Consider the following 21,680-nt stretch of genomic DNA (forward strand, 5'->3'; position numbering starts at 1 on the left):
CAGAATCTCTTGTTTGACTACTGGTATGAACCAGTTGGATGTATGGATACCTAACCAGGTATTGTCAACTTTATGCTGATAACACAGTGTTTTTTCTTTGGCCACATTTTTTTTTCTTTGTCCACATTTACAGCTTGTGGAGCATCACCCAAATCCGCCCATGTCTCCTGTCATTGGCTTTAATGGAAAACTCTGGTGATCTGTAGTTTTTGGACCAAAATCCATTAAGTGTGCGTTTTTGCCCATGACACGAGGTTGCAGTTGGCAGGCAGTTCAATTGCATTTGGCCACTTTTTCACAGTTTAAAAACCATCGGTGTAAGATACACCTGTGTGCCATCAACCTTGGTTCTCATGCCATAGAGCAGGGCTGTCCCGGGTCCTCCGCCTGGCCCTCCACATGAAAGTCTGCCTGCTGTGTCTGCTTTCCATGTGTAAGATTTAATAGGTATCACTACAGAGATTAAACTGGCCCCTGCATTGTTTAAACCTCAAATTCAGACTATAATCCCCTGCATTGCTCACACATGTGACACCTCTATTGTTCATATCCTAAAGTCCTGTACTGTTCACACCTGAGACCCAGACTGAAACTGCCAACATTGTTCACCTGTTTCAAAATGCTTATGGTGCACCAGCACGGTGTCACTGTATGTAGTACATTTTAGAGTGGCCCTGATGGGTTTCCCTGTCTCCTGCTCTGTTCTGCCCTATGCTCCCTGTGTTTGCCATACTCTGCCTGCCCTATGCTCCCTGTGTGTGCCATACTCTGCCTGCCCTATGCTCCCTGTGTGTGCCATACTCTGCCTGCCCTATGCTCCCTGTGTGTGCCATACTCTGCCTGCCCTATGCTCCCTGTGTGTGCCATACTCTGCCTGCCCTATGCTCCCTGTGTGTGCCATACTCTGCCTGCCCTATGCTCCCTGTGTGTGCCATACTCTGCCTGCCCTATGCTTCCTGTGTGTGCCATACTCTGCCTGCCCTATGCTCCCTGTGTGTGCCATACTCTGCCTGCCCTATGCTCCCTGTGTGTGCCATACTCTGCCTGCCCTATGCTCCCTGTGTGTACCATACCAACCTGGGGGTGCCATAGGCTGCCTGCCTATTCTCATTGGGTGTGCCAAACTCTGCCTGCCTTATTGTCCTTGGGTGTGCCATTCTCTGCCTTCCCTATGCTCCTTGTGTGTGCCCTGCTCTGCCTGTGAAACATAAGTCTGGTATTTGTTCTGGGGGTTTGTTAGCATTTCAAAATTATTGTTAAGGGGCCCTAAGGTATTTAATCATGTGCTGGGGGCTACTGTATTATCTACAGGGGAGGAGGAGGTATATGGATTTAAGGGTATGTCTTAATATGACTTAACTTTTTTATCCCTGCAGTGAGCACCAACCATTTGGTTTTTTGGTGTGCTATTAATGTGGACATGGTTTTGTGGTTTAAAGTGGGTGTGGTTTAAAGTGGGTGTGGTATAAAACAGGGTGTGGCTAACACTGGCTTCCATTATCAGCCCTCCACCATGTAGACCAGAAAAAATCCAGGTCCTCTGTAGCACATAAGATGGACAGCACTGCCGTGGAGAGTTTATTGCATTAAATATCATCTGTAAAAGGGCAATTTGCATTGACAGGATCAGACAACGGGGCTTGTAATCATTTAATGTTCAGGCTAGTGTCAGAATTCAAACCTTACCCCTTAAAATTAGCGGTGCACCAAATCCCAGTGCATTTTCAGGATGTTTAGTGTTAAGGTGCATTAAATATAAACACTAACATTTATGTGACTTTAACGCTCTGGGCAACTGAACTGGCTGATTTTTTTTGTTTAAATTTGATGCAATTTTTTCGGATTTTAGTTTTTAAACTTAGGTTTCAAATCTCTATGTAAAGTATTCGGACGAGTCTAGAAATGATAGTCGGTGCACCTCTAATTAAAATATGGATTAAGTCAAATTGTTTCCATGAAACGTAATGCATTTTATATATATTTTATATTCTCAGGCAATCCAGTGATCTTAACAAACTTCGCCAGGATTATACCAGACTGATGAACGAGCTCACGGAAAAGAATAACAGGGTGGCGCAGGAGGAGCTGCAGAAGAAGAACTCGGAACAAGCTGCGGTACAACTAAAGGTAGCACTTTGCCACTTTGTATTTGACAGATTTGGTGCTGCTAGATTTGACCTTACTCACTGCTTGGTGATGTTTTTTCTTTTCTATTCCAGGCCCAGATGCAAGAGGCTGAGCGGAGCTGGAAAGAAATGGAAAAGTATCTGCGAGCAAGAATTACGGAGTTTGAAGTAGCACAGCAAGGTGACACAGCAACCTGTATTATTAGTAGACCATCTGTCTGCTTTTTATCTGTCGATAAACGATAAATAGATGACTTTTAGAGGTTAAAACAAAAGTGGCAATAATAAAAACAACATCCACTACAGTTAAGTTGGCATACACAAGAACATTTGTTTTCTGATCAATTTTAGATGTTTATTTATAAACAGGAAATGTTTTTAATACTAGAAGACCAACAATGTACAAGGCCAATGTCAGGTGTAGTCACAATGGGGATATTTCCAGTTGATGCTGAACTTGAGGGGACTATACTTTTTTTTTTATAATTTTTTATAAAATACTTTTTAGGGTAAGGGCACTTGCGAAGATTCGGGGAGATTTAGTCACCCAGTGATAAATCACCTTGAACTGCCTCCCGCTGGCTAGAATCTAAATTGCCGGGGGATGGCAATCGGTGCAGTTCGTTTTCCGAAGTTGCTTCACGAGGAAACTTCAGGCGACTTCTAAATACGAAGCGCACCGATTGCCATCCTGCTGGCTAGAATGGGAATCGCTGGCAGGATGGCAAACGGTGCACTTCGTTTTCAGAAGTCGCCGAAGTTTCCTCACAAGGAGACTTAAGGCGACTTCGGAAAACTAATCACACCGAGTGCCATCCTGAAGGCGATTTATGTAGTTTGGGGAGATAAGGCCCCCCGAAGAAGAGGAGATTTGTCGCTGGGAGACTAATCTCCCTGAATCTGAGCATGTGTCTCTGCCCTTAAGGGTAAAATCCATTTTATTCAGCAACTGTAGAGGCAGAAGTTGACTTAAACTATACTGTTTATTTTATAACTAAATGAAAAACTATTGCCAGGATCTCAGTAGTTTAATTTCTCTCCTCCTGAAGATTTGCAAGGAAAGCTGATCACCAAGGATAGTGAGGTTCAGAGCCTACACAGCAAGCTTACAGACACTATGGTCTCCAAACAACAGCTGGAACAGAAAATCATGCAACTCATGGATGCTGGTCAAGGAGACAGTCTGCAGGTGCAGGTATGGCTGCCTTTTTTGCTGTCCTTCATTTAAATCTGTGTCTGTTCTTAAGAAAAAACAACAACAGCAGTGATCCCCAACCAGTAGCTCGTGAGCAACATGTTGCTCTCCAACCCCTTGGATGTTGCTCTCAGTGCCCTCAAAGCAGGAGCTTATTTTTGAATTCCAGGCTTGGAAAACCAGATCTACTGCCAAACAGAGTCTCAATGTAGGTTGACAATCCACATAGGGGCTCCCAAATGGGCAATCACAGCCCTTATTTGCCAGCCCAAGAACATTTCTCATGCATATGTTGCTCCCCAACTCCTTTTAATTCTGAATGTTGCTCACAGGTTCAAAAGGGTTGGGGATCCCTGCTTTAGAGTCTTTTACAAGCCCAAACATGGCTGGGTTGCCACCTGGCCGGTGATGGTTGATCCCAATGTTATTAATAGGGAAAAAAGATAAATATATATAGGAAGGCCGGTATTTTTTTCCAGAAAAGGTGGTAACCCTAAACGGGGCCCCCTGTTATCAGATTAGATTTTCCCTAAAGCTTAGATGTTAATGGACTGATGAAGAATGATAGTCACCATTTAAAGGAACAGTAACATAAAAAAATAAAAGTGTTTTAAAGTAATGAAAATATAATGCAGTGTTGCCCTGCACTGGTAAAACTGGTGTGTTTGCTTCAGAAACACTACTATTGTTTATATAAATAAGCTGCTGTGTAGCAATGGGGGCAGCCATTCAAGCACAGGATACACAGTAGATAACAGATAAGTACTACTATAGTTTATATAAACAAGCTGCTGTGTAGCCATGGGGGCAGCCATTCAAGCACAGGATACACAGTAGATAACAGATAAGTACTACTATAGTTTATATAAACAAGCTGCTGTGTAGCCATGGGGGCAGCCATTCAAGCACAGGATACACAGTAGATAACAGATAAGTACTACTATAGTTTATATAAACAAGCTGCTGTGTAGCCATGGGGGCAGCCATTCAAGCACAGGATACACAGTAGATAACAGATAAGTACTACTATAGTTTATATAAACAAGCTGCTGTGTAGCCATGGGGGCAGCCATTCAAGCACAGGATACACAGTAGATAACAGATAAGTACTACTATTGTTTATATAAATAAGCTGCTGTGTAGCAATGGGGGCAGCCATTCAAAGGAGAAAAGGCTCAGGTTACACAGCAGATAGCAAATAAGCTCTGTCTGTCTAATGGTGTTATCTGTTATCCATTAGTTAACCTGTGCCATATTGCCTTTTTTCAATTTCAGCCATTGCTCCACAGCAGCTTGTTAATATAAACTATAGTAGTGTTTCTGAAGCAAACAGATCAGTTTTACCAGTGCAGGGCAACACTACATGATATTTTCATTACTTTAAAACACTTTCATTTTTTGGTGTTACTGTTCCTTTAAGTTCCCAAAAATCACTCCTTGGCAGAGAGCGTTACATTGGCTAGATTGCAATTACATCTGAATTCAGGTTCATAATAAGAAGGCTAATTATTTGAAAACAGTAATTTGGGACTTTTTCTTATCCTGTGTAATTACATGGCCAGTCAGGACTATTTGCAGCTAAACTGCACTTTGCCTTTATGTCTTTGTATTTACCCAAGGATCTGGTGAAACAAAATGAAGCGCTGAATGCCCAGGTTCAGAAATTCCACACACAGATTACAGCTCAGGTAAATTAGTAAAGTTTCTTTTAAATTGACCTTGATTAGATTATCTGTTTTTCCTCCAGTATATAAGTGTTTCATGTTTTAGCCACCTATGCTCATCCATCTTTTGTCCTTTGTGTTGACAAAGCCTTAGATAATGTATGTTCAGAACACTTTACAAAAGCCCAGCATAATAATGAAGCAAATTAAAGGGATACTGTCATGGGAAAAAAAACATTTTTTCAAAATGAATCAGTTAATAGTGCTGCTCCAGCAGAATTCTGCACTGAAATCCATTTCTCAAAAGAGCAAACAGATTTTTTTATATTCAATTTTGAAATCTGACATGGGGCTAGACATATTGTCAATTTCCCAGCTGCCCCAAGTCATGTGACATGTGCCTGCACTTTAGGAGAGAAATGCTTTCTGGCAGGCTGCTGTTTTTCCTGCTCAATGTAACTGAATGTGTCTCAGTGGGACATGGGTTTTTACTATTGAGTATTGTTCTTAGATCTACCAGGCAGCTGTTATCTTGTGTTAGGGAGCTGTTATCTGGTTACCTTCCCATTGTTCTTTTGTTTGGCTGCTGGTGGGAAAAAGGGAGGGGGGGTGATATCACTCTAATTTGCAGTACAGCAGTAAAGAGTGATTGTAGTTTAGCAGAGCACAAGTCACATGACTTGGGGCAGCTGTGAAATTGACAATATGTCTACCACCATGTCAGATTTCAAAATTGAATATAAAAAAATCTGTTTGCTCTTTTGAGAAATGGATTTCAGTGCAGAATTCTGCTGGAGCAGCACTATTAACTGATTCATTTTGAAAAAACATTTTTTTCCAATGACGACAGTATCCCTTTAAGCATTATCCCTTACAGAATTTACTTAAAAATTTCCAGACATACAGACCATGCATTCATTCAGGGCATTCTAAAGTCTTGCTGTTCCCGGCCTGTTGTATATTGCCTGTGGCTGAATTTATTGCATTGACTTGATGCGACATAAAGTAATAGTGACAAGTTGCTAGGAATGGTGTCACCATTGCTTATAAGACGACTTGTTTCTGTGCTTTTTATAAAGAACATTTTCTTCCCTTTTCCCTGGCCTAGGGCTAACATAGACCATCAGACTTTAACCTCTTTCATACTAATGGCCAATGGGTGTTGATAAGCAATAATAGGCTATAATACAGTTGGGAATAGTACTTCATCCATCAGAGTACTTTGACAGTCACTCCTTAGCCCAACATTTAACTAAACTTGACAGCTCTGGGATTTGAAGTGTACAAGAGCATAAGGGATTCTTTCACCGGAAAACCCCACGTCGGGTAATAACGCTCCTACAGCAAAATCCTGCACTGAAATTTAATTTTCAAAAGAGTCAACGGAATGTTTTAGATTTATTTTTGATGTGGGTCTAGACGTGTTCTTAGTTTCCCAGATGCCCTCGGCCATGTTACTTGTGGTATTTTGCAAGTTGGAGTGATATCAACCCTCCAGTAGCCTAAGATTATCAATGACCATTAAGATTATGAATTGTTACTGAAATAAAACTAGGGCACCTGAAGCCAAACCAGGACAAACATTGGCGTGACAGCAAATTGTTGGGACTTCAAGACATTGCCTTTAAAATTAAGCAATAACAGAAATATCAGGTCTTACTGTATAGATAGACATAACATACAAGTACTAATCTTGTCCAGAAGGCACACACTGTATTTGTACCACCTACTAACTAGGCACAGAGCAGCATTCTGTTCAATAACATATAAATATATATATAATTTTTTTTTTTTTTGTATCAAACCAGTAAGAGAAATACCTGACTATAATTTTTTTTTAACTTACAGTCCTCTGTCATTGTTGAAGGACTGCAAAAAACGTAAGTTCTTTTGTTTTGCTCCCTGCTGCATTGACCCAATATTGATGTGTCCATTACAAGATCCTAATTTAGCCTTTATTCGGTTTATTATAAAAAAAAATTCTGTGGGGTGGGTGCGGCTTTCATTTCTTAAAGATCTTGTAAGTACTTTTGGATGTGCCATACTTGTAGCCAAAACTGTTCTTGTTATAACCTTAACCTTGATCTGCTTTTAGGATTGCAGAGAAGGACATGGAAATTAAGCAGATGGCAGTGGAACATGCTCAATTTGCAAACAGTGGAGAAGAGCTGAAGGTCGGTAAATCCCGATATTTCTGTATGCTCTTCACACAGATATTTCTGCTGAACTCCACCAAAAATGTGTTTTTGCATAATTTAAAAGAATGTAATTCAAAACAACTTTAAAAAAAATGCATTAATTAAACCATTTCAGTGGTTTAATGTTATATGTATTGTATTTTATTTATCTATAACTATTCACTGGTTCTGACACCTGGAGCAGTGTGGGGTCAGTTCTCCTCCAGGTCTGTTAATCAATTGATTTCTACATCATTGTTTCAGGAGTGTGTACCAAAAGTGCAGAGAATGAAACTGACTTTCAATTGCAATAACAAATGCATAGCATTGATAAGTTTTGTTTAATGGATATTGGAATTTGTTCTTTGAATTTAGTCTTCTTTCATAATATAAAAACAGTTAATTTAATTGTCACGTACACAGCAGTTGTTTTGCTGTTGCAAATTCTCGGTAGGGTAGAGACACGCGGTCAGATTCGGGGAGATTAGTTGCCCAGCGACAAATCTCTTCGGGCGACTAATTTCCTTGAACTGCCTTCCCGCTGGCAATTTTCATTCTAGCCGGCAGGAGTGCTTATTTTTCGGAAGTTGCCCGTGTGTCTCTGCCCTAAAAGTGCAGCATCTAGATGACAGTTGTCGCCTGCTGTTAAAAGCTCAGCACTGTCCATAAAACTTTGCTCAGCAGTTCAAAAAGTACAGTATACCTATAGCTAACTTGTCAGTATATCCCTCATTCTGCAAGAAAGTCTCCCCATTTTATCTGCGTAGTGTCCTTCAGGAGGCAATAGACCCATTTCACTTGGGTTGGGGTCAGGCCCGGACTGGCAATCTGTGAGTTCTGGCAAATGCCAGAGGGGCTGCTATAAGGTCCCATAAAAAGTCAGTATTTAGTGGGCTGATGGGGGCTGTTTTGGCCTCTATGTGGGCTGATTGGGCCTCTGTGTACATGAAATGCCAGGGCCTATTTTAATTCTCAGTCCGGACCTGGTTGGGATCAAAGCAAAGATGCTTTTTAATGCATGTGTTGGTGCAATACTGTGCTACAAAGCTACAGGAAGATCAGCTTGGCTTCATGTATTGACTCGTTTCCTTTGACTTTTCTTTTATTAGGAGCTGCTGAAAGAAAGAAAGAAATATCATACACAAATTGCAGCACAGGTAAACTGAACAGTAGATTTTAGATCTTGGCCTCCTACTATGGCTCTTCAACTTACCACCTTTACATCTTTGACTGGGTTTTTTTTTAAGCCAAAAGCACAGTGTAGAGCTATATAATGTTGGAGAGCAACATAAGCACAAATTTAATAGGGCTTCCAGATAAGGGCTGTGATTGGGTATTTGTTAGATTCTATGTGGACTTGCAACCAACAGGAGGCTATGTTTGGCAATACACATGGTTTTTATGAAACAAAACCTCTCCTTTAAACCAATAATTCAAAAATAATCACCTGCTTGGAGGCCACCAGGAGAGAAACATGTTGCTCACTGGTTGGGGATCACTGGTGTAGAGGCTGGTTCCAGACTGCAGACACATAAGATAGGCTTTGGTATCTCTATAACACTCTCTCAATTCAATAAAATAATACTACTCAGCTTGCGACTGAGAGCTTTAGCAATAATATTACATCTTGGAAGTCCTCCAGCAGCCCAAATAACACCCTTCTTGTACAGATAGAAAATCCATTACCCAGAAAGCCACCAATATGGTTTGATGCAGTTTAGTTACCATCAAGTACAAGGCATTGTTTTATTCTTACTGAGAAAAGGTAAATAATTAAAATAAAAATAAAATGATTTGCTGAAAATTGTCTCCATGGGACATGACCTTCTTGTAGTTCTCTAGCTTGCCTTCTGGATATTGGTTTTCCAGGTATACAATCCAATATCTGTACATATTAGAGCTAACTTTATATTGGTACCAACAGCTTCAGTTAGGGTTACACTTGGCTTCTAAATGGCAGGAATCGAACTGGCCTAAAGTACTTAAAAGGGATCCTGTCATCGGAAAACAGGTTTTTTTTTTCAAAACACATCAGTTAATAGTGCTGCTCCAGCAGAATTCTGCACTGAAATCCATTTCTCAAAAGAGCAAACAGATTTTTTTATATTCAATTTTGAAATCTGACATGGGGCTAGACATATTTTCAATTTCCCAGCTGCCCCTGGTCATGTGACTTGTGCCTGCACTTTAGGAGAGAAATGCTTTCTGGCAGGCTGCTGTTTTTCCTTCTCAATGTAACTGAATGTGTCTCAGTGGGACATGGGTTTTTACTATTGAGTGCTGTTCTTAGATCTACCAGGCAGCTGTTATCTTGTGTTAGGGAGCTGCTATCTGGTTACCTTCCCATTGTTCTTTTGTTTGGCTGCTGGGGGGGAAAAGGGAGGGGGTGATATCACTCCAACTTGCAGTACAGCAGTAAAGAGTGATTGAAGTTTATCAGAGCACAAGTCACATGAATTGGGGCAGCTGGGAAATTGACAATATGTCTAGCTCCATGTCAGATTTCAAAATTGAATATAAAAAAATCTGTTTGCTCTTTTGAGAAATGGATTTCAGTGCAGAATTCTGATTCATTTTGAATTTTTTTTTTTTCCCATGACAGTATCCCTTTAATGTTCATATTGCGGTTTCAATATATAAAATAGCAAGTACTATATCTCCGTATTCTTTTTTTAATTTTGGCTGGTGGACTCCCTTAAAAATCCTATTAATAGTTCACTGAATCATTATTTTCTTTTACAATACCAGATTGAACTTCACACTGATGCAGACTAAAGATCTAAAGACAGATCTAAAGGCCGTGTAGATTTCTAGTATCACATGCTCAGCTTGTATTAAGTAGATCTTTAGTGTTTTTCTTTTCTAGGGGGCCTGCTTTAGTGGAATTTAACATGTATTCTAGCCTGTGGGTATAAAGAAATTGTATTTTTGGCACAGTAGTGTTAATAGCTTGGCCCAAAATTAAAAAATCCGAAAAACTTTGAAGCCTGCTCCTGATGTTTACTAGGACATATAATCTGTTTTTAATAATTTTTTGGGTTTATCTATTTGTTTAATATACATCTTTTCATTTTATTTTATTTAGTCTACAGCTCTGGCTGTTGTAGAAGAACTTCAGAGAACGTAAGTTTATTTTATTGATTAAAATAGTTAGATACAGGGTCGGACTGGGGGGCCCAGGCCCACCGGGACTGGTGTCCAGGGCCCCCCTCTGGCCCCCGCTACCTACTTGTTAGGTGAATCGCCGCTCGGCATAATTGACCAGGCGGCGCATCTCGCATACGGAAACGGCGCTCGGAGCACATGCGCAAACGGCGCTGCGATGCGCTGAATTTTTTTTTATTTTTTTTAAAAACTGTTTGGGAGAGGGGGACTGGCCCGGCGGGCGCCCACTAAGGTCGGGGCCCACTGGGTATTTTCCCAGTATCCCGCCGGGCCAGTCCGACACTGGTTAGATAAGATGTAGAAGCATGACATCATACAGTAGCTGTGGCACATTTTATAATTCATTCAGTGATGACTTTTTTTCCTCGACCTTAACTTTTTTTTATTGGTCAGGAGTTACAGCCTCTACAAAATTTAAAGTTTATTCGCAGACCAATACATCTAGGTTCTGCAAAGGACTCCTAAGGGCAGAGACACACGCTCAGATTTGGGGGGTAGATTTAGTCGCCCGGCGATAAATCGCCTCTTCTTTGGGGTCACTAATTTCCCGGCGGCTAGAATGTAAATTGCCGGCGGCATGGCACTTGGAGTACTTTGTTTTCCGAAGTTTCCTCGTGAAGCAACTTCGGACGACTTCGGAAAACGAAGCACACCGATTAATCTCCCCGAATCTAAACGTGTCTCTGCCCTTATTGTAGTGCCAAGTAAGAGATGTTTTTGTGCCATATTTGTAGACACTTTCTTTAGTAGTAAGTTTAGCAAACTGCATGGAGTAGTTAGAGATCCCTTTAATGGGAATGGGAATGGGAATCCCAATAAACATGACACTGATGCACAATCAAAGCCAAAAGGTCCTTTTTTTTAGTCATTAGTTCTGCAAGTTAACAATTTATTGAACTTGTTCTGCTTTGGAAACCATTGGAAACCATTTCCAGCGCCACCAATACACACATGCTGGGAATGTAAGGTTTAGGAATTTGTTGTACAAAATATCCCACACTACAAAAGATTATGATGATTGGGTGGAGATCAATTGTAAGAAATTACACAACACGTTAGCTAAAGATTTCCGTGCCTGGTCTAAGCAGCCTTTGTCATGGGTGGGCCGAATTAATGTTGTTAAGATGAATGTCATGGCTCGTTTGCTCTATTTGTTCCAATGTGTCCCGCTTCTCTATCCTACCAACTGGTTGAAGACTTTTCAATCCTCTATTGTTAAGTTTATCTGGAATAACAAATCCCCTAGAATCAAATCTGTTCTCCTATACAGGAAAAAAATTGATGGGGGTCTGGCCCTCCCGGACTGTACACGATATCTTAGAGCATCGATACTTAATAGGATACTTGATTGGTCTTACCATGTGGACAATAAGGGATGGGTTGAAATCGAACAACAATCCTCGGGTACGCACCTTCTGCACTTGCCTTGGATTGATAAGCTACATCGGAGGATATTATATCCCTCGCACCCGTTACTTAAAAACACTCTGAAGATTTGGGATCTGGTAAAATGCAGCCCTAGTATTACATCTTTCCCTTCGCCCCTTATGCCGATCACGAACAACCCGGCGTTTCCGGCGGCACTTAGACCCAAAGCATGTCACGAGTGGTTGCTAGATGGCCACCTACAATTTGTACATGTGTTGGAGAAAGGGCAGCTCGCTAGCTTGGAGCTTCTTAGGCAAGCCAGACCTAATGCATCCCTCCAAGATTATAAATATTGTCAGATTAAACACTTCTTTGCTTATCTGGGAGGCGACAAAGTGTTGGGGAGACCACTAACTCCATTTGAAAAATTATGCATTTTGGAACTCCCTCCGTCACACACGATATCGCTTACTTATGATATGTTGGGGCCGGTGTTGGCAAGGAAGCAACTTCCATTTATAAAGGCATGGGAAAGAGATCTTGGCTTAGATATCCCTGAAGATTTGCATAAACGGGGCATAGCTAATCTGATGTTCAGTTCTAGATGCTGCAAAATTCAAGAGTTAAATTATAAGATTCTATGTAGGTGGTACTACACACCGGTCAAATTGAACCGCATTTACCCCACTGTTAGTCATTTGTGTTGGAGGTGTAAAGCTAATGTCGGCTCTCTTTTGCATATTTTTTGGGAATGCCCCGACCTCGCTGAATATTGGGCCACGATCCTACGTCTTTGCTCTATTATATTAGGGAGGCAGTTGCCCAACTCCCCTGCTCATATCCTACTATTTTGGGAACTGGAGAACGTGGATGGTCCCTCAGATGTATCTTTAGAGCGACATCTGCTAAATGCCGCTAAGGCACTCATCCCCAGACTGTGGAAATCCACCGTCCCTCCTTCTGTTAAGGATTGGGCCGTGAAAGTTAATGAAATTGCCAAATTCGAGGAGTTATCCACTTTCTCTAGTAAGCAACACTTACAATATAGGGATGTATGGTTGAGATGGTTGCTATTCAGGGAGACGGATGACTATGCACTACTCTTTACGTCCTGAGCAGGGTGACTCGGTTGTATCCTTAGGCCTACCTGACACCCATGCACTAGGTCCTCCCCAGGCTGGGGGGCTTTGTCATTTACTCCTACATGTATGTAATTGGCGATAACTCTAGCGGGTGTACTCTGCTGTACTGTTCTGATATGAAGTATTGCATTTTCATACCTCTGTACTGCATGATTTGATATTGTTGGCTTTGACCTTTCCCCCTCCCCCCTTTCCTTTCTTTTTTCTGTACCCCCCCCCCACTTTTGAAAATCAATAAAAACATATTTCAAAAAAAAAAAAAAAAAAAAAAAATATCCCACACATATATTGGCAACTGGTATCCGTGTGTAGAAATTGCAGGTTGTGCCAGAACAAATACATTTTTAGTTTTTAATTATACTTACCCTTGATAACTGAATGCCTGTACAGTATCATGGCTATTGTTCCTATTCTGCATTTAACTTGTGTGCATTTTCCCTATGTTTTGGTAGGGTTGTTGAGAAGGAGAAGGAGATCAAACAAATGCACGATTCTCTTACTCATGAACATGTCAATTTCACCAACAGTAAAGAAGAGCTGAAGGTACAGTAAAAATGGCACCCTCATTTCTTTCACTATTCTTATTTGTTTTACGTTTATAGGACTCAGAGTTCCTGTAAATAAGGATAATGCATTCGTTTTTTAATTTTTAATCCTTTCCCGTTACAGCCATAAGACTTGGGGGCACATTTACTAAGGGTCGAATATCGAGGGTTAATTAACCCTTGATATTCGACCATCAAAGTAAAATCCTTCGACATCGATCGAAGGAAAAATTGTTCGATCGAACTATTAAATCCTTCGAATCGAAGGATTTTAATCCATCGATCAAAGGATTTTCCTTCGATCCAAAAAAGCTTAGAAAGCTTATGGGGAAGGTCCCCATAGGCTAACATTGTAGCTTGGTAGGTTTAAAGTGGCGAAGTAGGTAGTCGAAGTTTTTTTAAAGAGACAGTACTTCGATTATCAAATGGTCGAATAGTTGAGCGATTTTTAGTTCGATTCGAAGTCCTGATCAAGTAGCCTATTCGATGGTCGAAGTACCCAAAAAACTTCGAAATTCTAAGTTTTTTTACTTCGAATCCTTCACTCGAGCTTAGTAAATGTGCCCCATAGTCTCCCTTTTCTTTGCATGTATGTGATATCTTACCTTTTTGAATTGTTTTTTTGTAGATGGTACAAAGAGACAACGCAGCAATAAAATCAGAGTTGCAGTCTCTTCACGCTTTAAAGGATGAAACGGTAGAAGGATTTTCTTACATTTTTACTATCATGCATGTATTTTATTTAACCTTGAGCATTACAAATGGAAACCAAGAAGATTCAGCTTGGCACATTAGAAATGGGTTGTGACAATGTTTGGTTATTAATCACTTCAGCAATTAAAGGGTCACAAATCCCCTTTGGTACCATTAGGAGTGACTGACACATGGGGGGGTACTTTACTTATCTGAGTGACTTTTGTCATTGGAAAGTCATCCAGGTTAACGTTCCCACTGAACAGAAAAAAAAAATCGGTGAACAAAGTTATTGTATTAGTAGCATTGATTTACATCTTTAGAGACAACTGATATATCAATGCCCACTGTACTTTCCCTAAATCTGTATTCAAAATAGCACCATCTGTTGTTTGAGAAGAACAAAAAATGATGGTAGTCTCTGTGCAGTACCTAAAACAATTTTATTAATTTATAATGCATTTTGAAGATCAATGTTTGTGTGGCATAATAGGCCTAAGTGTACACTAATGTTTATTTATCCATATAGGTTATCCTAAACCATGCGCTGGAACAGATGCAACGAAGGTAATACAACTTTGTTATAGTTATCTAACAGTAAATGAATATTTAAAGGGATCCTGTCATCGGAAAACATGTTTTTTTTTTCAAAACACATCAGTTAATAGTGTTACTCCAGCAGAATTCTGCACTGAAATCCATTTCTCAAAAGAGCAAACAGATTTTTTTTATATTCAATTTTGAAATCTGACATGGGGCTAGATATATTGTCAATTTCCCAGCTGCCCATGGTCATGTGACTTCTGCCTGCACTTCAGGAGAGAAATGCTTTCTGGCAGGCTGCTGTTTTTCCTTCTCAATGTAACTGAATGTGTCTCAGTGGGACCTGGATTTTACTATTGAGTGCTGTTCTTAGATCTACCAGGCAGCTGTTATCTTGTGTTAGGGAGCTGCTATCTGGTTACCTTCCCATTGTTCTTTTGTTTGGCTGCTGGGGGGAAAGGGAGGGGGTGATATCACTCCAACTTGCAGTACAGCAGTAAAGAGTGATTGAAGTTTACCAGAGCACAAGTCACATGACTTGGGGCAGCTGGGAAATTGACAATATGTCCAGCCCCATGTCAGATTTCAAAATTGAATATAAAAAAAACCTGTTTCCTCTTTAGAGAAATGGATTTCAGTGCAGAATTCTGCTGGAGCAGCACTATTAACTGATTCATTTTGAAAAAATGTTTTTTCCCATGACGGTATCCCTTTAACTTAATTGTGGCCAGTGAATCCGAGCCAGAGGAAGCACTGTCTCATCATGGTGCTCCCAAATCATTGGATGTAACAAAATATTCTTCAGGAGCAACACATCATAGTTCTATTCCTACAGTAGGGTTCTTATAGTTTGTTTTTCCATCCAATCCCTAGCCAGTACTAGGGATCTCTTCTTTATTAGTGGCGATGGGACTGATTTTGCCAGTGAATTGGCCAGATTATTTTCCAGTCTCTGTGGCATATTGCCATGTTTTTGTTCATTTTTTGGCCTCATAATATTTTTTTTTTTTTTTTTTAGTGTCATGGAGAAGGATGAGCAAATAAGAATACTGGATGAAAGACTGAAGGCTGAGCTTGCAAAGGTGTCAAGCAACATAGAGGATTTTAAGGTAATAGCATTTTAAAGTTCTTTTGCCTACAAATAAGAATCCATGCACAACCTGATTGTTGAAGGTCTCTTACTTCTGATTTTAACATTTTTTTCCTTTATCTTCTTTTTTTGTCTTTACTCTGTAAGGCAAATAAGGATACATTGGGACAGCTGGAGAAAAGGTGAGCAGACATGCTGATGAGAAGTGCTAATAGGCTTGCACAGCACAATGATGATAGCCAGGGCTACTTAGAACTGTCAACATCAATTACAAATCACAATATCACTAGCGGTTGTTTTTGGAACATTTATGGGTACTTTTCACACATTGTCGGTTGCTCATTATCTTTCTGTGCATTTTTAGTTCACAAGAGAAAGATGAGAAAATCAAAACGGTAGAGGAACTTCTGGAGACTGGGCTCATACAGTTGGCCAACAAAGAAGAAGAGCTGAGGGTAAGTGCTAAATGTACACACACACACTAACCTAGGGTAACCTAGGGACAATATGTCTAGCCCTATGTCATATTTCAAAATTGAATATAAAAATCTGTTTGCTCTTTTGAGAAATGGATTTCAGTGCAGAATTCTGCTGGAGCAGCACTATTAACTGATGTGTTTTGAAAAAACCATTTTTTTTTCCGATGACAGGATCCCTTAAGGACAAACACATATATGTGTAAATAGTGCTGCCTCTCCCACTTGGTGCCACTGAGGCATCTTTGAGAGAAATGTCTGTAGAGAACGTTGATCGTGTATCCGAGGATATTACTGGCCTGTAAAACATGTTTATTTATTTTAAGACAATGAGGAATGAAAATGAATCCATGCGGTCAGGCTTGAAAACCCTACAGGAACAGCAAACTGCACAGGTAAATATAACATTTCTGTTGTGAATATAACAAGGTAGGATTCAGCTCGAGCTGCTTTCAGTGTTCACTTGAGAAACAAACAGAAAAGTGGACTTGTTTTAGTATACTCTCACTGTATGTAAGCACCTACTTGTAATTGATATGGTTCTTTTTGCTTGCCTGTGCGTAACCCACTTTGTAGTTGCACTTAAAGGGGAACTATCACAAAAATAATTTAATATAATCTTCATCATACTGAAATAAGAAACTTCCTAAATACAATCCATTAAACATTCTGTACTGTTTGTGATATAATCAAGTTTATCTTCACTATTCCTCTCTCAGCATCTGTTTCTCCTCATTCTGTCTTCATTCAGGACAGACGAATGATCCAATTTATATTATAGGGGGGGCTCCTTTTACCTAAAAGATGTGTTAGAGCTCACTTTATTAAAATCACCAGAAATTCTGTCTCTCTACATGCAGAATTTGTGCAAATTTTGTTAGACTTTGTTTATACTGGAATCAGTGAGTGAGCTCTAATACATCTGCTAGGAAAGCGAGCTCCCCTATAAGATATATTGGATCATTCATCTGACACCCAACTGCTGCATGAAGAGAGAATAGTGATGGGCGAATTCGCCGAAAAACTCGTGAAACGGCGCCGGCGTCTCGTTTTTGACGCCGGCGTCTGTTACTTGGACACTGGTGGAAATTCACCGGCGTCCAAAAAAAAGGATGCTGGCATCCATTTTTTTTTTTGACGGCTAATCTTTGCAAACTTATTCGTCAGCGGGGAATTTGCCGCGAATTCGCGCCTGGCAAATAAATTCGCCCATCACTAAGAATGAAGAGAAACAGATGCTGAGAGAGGGATAGTGAAGATAAACTTGATTATTTCAAAAACAGTTCAGAATATTTTATTGGTTGTGTTTAGAAAACTTCTTATTTCAGTATGCTGAAGCTCATAATAAATTTTCATTTTTGCTTATAGTTCCGCTTTAAAGGAATTGTTCAGTGAAAAATAAAAACTGGGTAAATAGACTGTGCAAGATAAAAAATGTTTCTAATATAGTTAGTTAGCCAAAAATGTAATATATAAAGGCTGGAGTAACTGGATGTGTAACATAATAGCCAGAACACTACTTCCTGCTTTTCAGCTCTCTTGGTTTCCACTGATTGGTTACCAGGCAGTAACCAATGAGAGATTTGAGGGGGGGGGCACATGGGTCATAACTGTTGCTTTTGAATCTGAGCTGAATGCTGAGGATCAATTGCAAACTCACTGAACAGAAATGTACCATGTGGCCCCCCCTTATAGTCACTGACTAACTCAGAGTTAGAGAGCTGAAAAGCAGGAAGTAGTGTTCTGGCTATTATGTTACACATCCACTCACTCCAGCCTTTATACATTACATTTTTGACTAACTAACTATATTAGAAACATTTTTTATGTTGCACAGCCTATTTATTTACCCAGTTTATATTTTCACACTGAACTGTTCCTTTAAGAGAACTGAAACGTTCTCAATGCAAAACATACCTATCAGCAGTCTTTTTAAAATTATTTTACTAATTATTTTACTGCTCTGGTAGTGTCTCTTCCATTTTAGTAAACATAGTTACTTACCTAAACCCTTACAGACACTGTGCTCTTTACCTAGTATAACCCAACTCCTCTATACATTGAGTATTGAGAAAAAATGGCATATGGGATTCATTAGCAGGACGATACTTTGAAAGAAACCCTTAACAATCTAAAAGAGTTGTGTTGCTCACTCGGGTCCTTTAATTTGTTTGTCTTCTAATGCTTTTTATACTTTTCCCCCTCTGGTGTCTTTGAGAGCAGAGGGACATGGGGATATAGTCTCCACTTTGGAGGAAGGGTACAGTGTATAAATATTTAGCTTCTCTTTGATTTCTGCACTAATGATGGATTTGTCAGTGTTCCCTGCCCCCTGTTTGCTGCTTCAATATTATTTAAAACTACATGCAAAAGCTAATGGCTGTAGGATAAACATTTTATTTATTTTCTATGAATAATTTGTCACTTTTACCCTCGTTCTATTCATCAGATATCACTCACTTCTGTTTTGGAAGAACTTAAAAATCAGTAAGTCACATACTTGCTTTTATTGTTTAATATTTTGCTGTTTATAATTTTTTTTTCTATTATAAGAAAAGTCTAGAACAGTGATCCCCAACCAATAGCTCGTGAGTAACATGTTGCTCTCCAACCCTTTGGATGTTGCTCTCAGTGGCCTCAAAGCAGGAGATTATTTTTTAATTCCAGACTTGGAGGCCAAGATTTGGTTGTATAAAAACCAGGTGTACTGTCAAACAGAGCCTCCTGTAGGTGAACAGTCCACATAGGGGCTCCAATAGCCAATCACAGCCCTTATTTGGCACCCAGGAACGTTTCCCCTGCTTGTGTTGCTCCCCAACTCTTTTTAAATCTGAATGTTGCTCACGGGTCAGAGGACATTATAGACAAATAGCAGGGGACCTTTTTACCCATAAAGAGAATCACGTACCAGAGGCCTCCCCTTTAGACTAGAAGAAAAGAAGTTTCATTTAAAGGAACAGAGTAGGGGGTTCATCACAGTCAGGACAGTGAGGTTGGGGAATGCACTGCCGGGTGATGTTGTGATGCTGATTCAGTTAATGACTATAAGAGGGACTTGGATGATTTTGTGGACAGACATAATATTAAAGGCTATTGTGATACTAAGCTCTATAGTTAGTATAGGTATGGGTATATAGAATTTAATTAAAAGTAGGGAGGGGTGTGTGTATGGGGCTGGGTTTTCATTTGGAGGGGTTGAACCTGATGGACTTTGTCTTTTTTCAACCCAATTTAACTATGTAACGGGTGAAAAAGGTTGGGGACCCCTGGTCTAGAAGTATCATTGTATCGCTATGTACAGGATCCTCAGCAAGAACAGCTTGTAAGTCTGCTCCACCCACTCCAATTGTGCTGATAATCCCCAAATGTTTCATGATTTATACAGAACCAAGAGTAAGATTATGATTAGTATTTGTATGGGTTTGCATAAAATTACTCCATATAATATAGTTTGCTTAGGTAGACTATACAAAATAAATACTGCATTTATTCTTCTGAAGTGAGTGAAACGGAGCATAGCAAAACTAAGTAGGTGGAAGTAGGGGAAATTGTGTGGTTTACTAAGTATATCTGTCCAAACTAAGTCCAAACATAGGTCTTTGCTATAGTCTGAGCAAATCCTAAATTCACACTGTGTCCCTTAGGATCCATGAGAAGGAGGGAACCATAAAATCTGTGCAAGATCTTCTCCAGGCCGAGCAGCAGAAAGTCAACAGCCAGGAGGCGACAGTTAGGGTACTGGATAAATCTCTTTATGGTTTCTCTCCATTTCTTTCCTCCTTCACTTCTCGATGGGGTCTTTTCATATATAAATCAGTTTGTGACTTTATTTGGGCAGTTTCATGGTCTTAGAAGAGGAAATCACCGGCACAACAGGATATTTCTAGCAGGGAAACCCTTGCTCGTTTATTTGCGGATGCAATGTTTCGGGGCGTAACCCCTTTTTCTTCCTACAGTTTCATGGTCTTTCCATAAACTTTCTACATCCATTTTTAAGTTCGGGATGCACCGAATCCAGAATTTGGTTCGGCATTCGGCCACGATTCAGACTTTTTCAGCAGGATTCGGATTTGAATCCTTCTGCCCGGCTAAACCGAATCCGAATGCTAATTTGCATATGCAAATTAGGGGCGGGGAGGGGAATCACATGACGTTTTGTTACAAAACAAGGAAGTAAAACATGTTTTTCCCTTCTCACCCCTAATTTGCATATGCAAATTAGGATTCAGTTCAGTATTCAGCCAAATTTATCATGAAGGATTCAGAGGTTCACCCGAATCCAAAATAGTGGATTCAGTGCGTCCCTAATTTAATTTAATTGCATTATAATTTTGCATTGTTCGTGTAGCCATTTTGGCAAAGATTTTGTATATGGGAAACCCCCCTGGAAGATTCCCATCCAGCAGTGAAGAGATTGGCTGTTTGCATCTGTTGTGTCACCATTGTGTGTTGATCTCCTATCCCATCTGTCTCGTTTGTTGTTGCAAAGGCATTGAACCAGGAAATGGAATCTCTGAAGGAAGCTTTAAGAAATAGCCAGCTTGAAAAGGCTGAACAGGTAACCAGTCCATGAAAGATGTTGTTTAGTGTCCAATAGGATGGGAGAGGTAATTGGTGTTTAGAACATGTCAGTATTTATACAGGAAAGATGCTCAGAATAGCACATGTATAGCATTCTCCTTCTTTTAAAGTTACATGAGAGAGTCTAATTTAAGAATGTTTAAGAGATGCAAGACTTCCAAATAAGGGGTCTGCCGGTTCTGAGTGGATATTCGGTGTAATAAAATTTATGCTCAGATTCCTGACTTTTTGTTTTAAAGGAGAACTAAAGCAAGTAGGGCAGACATGTTGTACATGATGTTTTGTGCTTCTGTACCAGCCCAAGGCAACCACAGCCCTTTAGCAGTAAAGATCTGTGTCTCCAAAGATGCCCCAGTAGCTCCTCATCTTCTTTTCTGCTGATTCACTGCACATGCTCTGTGCTGCTGTCACTTACTGAGCTTAGGGAGCCACTCACAATATACAGTACACATAGAATAGAAATGTCACACTATAAGGCTGATTAGTGACTAATTCAGATCATTAGAACATGGCAGCTCTGAAACCAACACACCGGAATTTAATAATTGGTCCTTTAGCATCAGCTTATATGTCAGGTGAATCTAATTTTCTGCTGGATAATTTGCCCTAAGGTTAGCTTTTCAGCAGCTGCCCAGAGCACACTCGGCATGTGTAGTCTCACACTTCCAAGATGGCAACCCTCCTGTGACAACTTTGTAGGCCCGGATCATTAATATTATGATGACGCTGAACCTTTAGGCTGGTGGAGTAAGTTCTGTATGTAAAATATATATCTAGCCTTGTTTAGTTCTCCTATAATCATCCCAAATAGAACTATATCATACAGGAGTGTACATGTTCATGACTTTAAGGCGAATTCAACCCTAAATAAAAAAAAAAACCCTACCCTACATAGACCCCCTCCCTCCTCCCCCA

General features: G+C 40.1%; 1 protein-coding gene across 7 annotated transcripts in view; it reads left to right on the forward strand.

Moving 5' to 3' along the window:
- Window positions 1-21,680, forward strand: part of LOC108700468 (kinectin) — a 91,895-nt gene that overhangs the window by 33,581 nt on the left and 36,634 nt on the right. For 5 of the 7 annotated variants that reach the window (XM_041575133.1, XM_041575136.1, XM_041575137.1 and 2 more), the window contains exons 9-26: window positions 1,995-2,127; window positions 2,220-2,307; window positions 3,176-3,321; window positions 4,941-5,009; window positions 6,834-6,865; window positions 7,081-7,159; window positions 8,272-8,319; window positions 10,248-10,285; window positions 13,290-13,380; window positions 14,011-14,079; window positions 14,605-14,642; window positions 15,637-15,727; window positions 15,856-15,890; window positions 16,073-16,163; window positions 16,511-16,579; window positions 18,634-18,671; window positions 19,829-19,919; window positions 20,674-20,742. In XM_041575133.1, the coding sequence (XP_041431067.1) occupies window positions 1,995-2,127; window positions 2,220-2,307; window positions 3,176-3,321; window positions 4,941-5,009; window positions 6,834-6,865; window positions 7,081-7,159; window positions 8,272-8,319; window positions 10,248-10,285; window positions 13,290-13,380; window positions 14,011-14,079; window positions 14,605-14,642; window positions 15,637-15,727; window positions 15,856-15,890; window positions 16,073-16,163; window positions 16,511-16,579; window positions 18,634-18,671; window positions 19,829-19,919; window positions 20,674-20,742 (1,315 nt within the window). The remainder of the gene's footprint in view (window positions 1-1,994; window positions 2,128-2,219; window positions 2,308-3,175; window positions 3,322-4,940; window positions 5,010-6,833; window positions 6,866-7,080; window positions 7,160-8,271; window positions 8,320-10,247; window positions 10,286-13,289; window positions 13,381-14,010; window positions 14,080-14,604; window positions 14,643-15,636; window positions 15,728-15,855; window positions 15,891-16,072; window positions 16,164-16,510; window positions 16,580-18,633; window positions 18,672-19,828; window positions 19,920-20,673; window positions 20,743-21,680) is intronic. The other 2 variants (XM_041575134.1, XM_041575139.1) reach the window with 1 other exon arrangement.

Source organism: Xenopus laevis, chromosome 8S, assembly GCF_017654675.1.
Source record: "Xenopus laevis strain J_2021 chromosome 8S, Xenopus_laevis_v10.1, whole genome shotgun sequence".
Classification (NCBI taxonomy): domain Eukaryota; kingdom Metazoa; phylum Chordata; class Amphibia; order Anura; family Pipidae; genus Xenopus; species Xenopus laevis.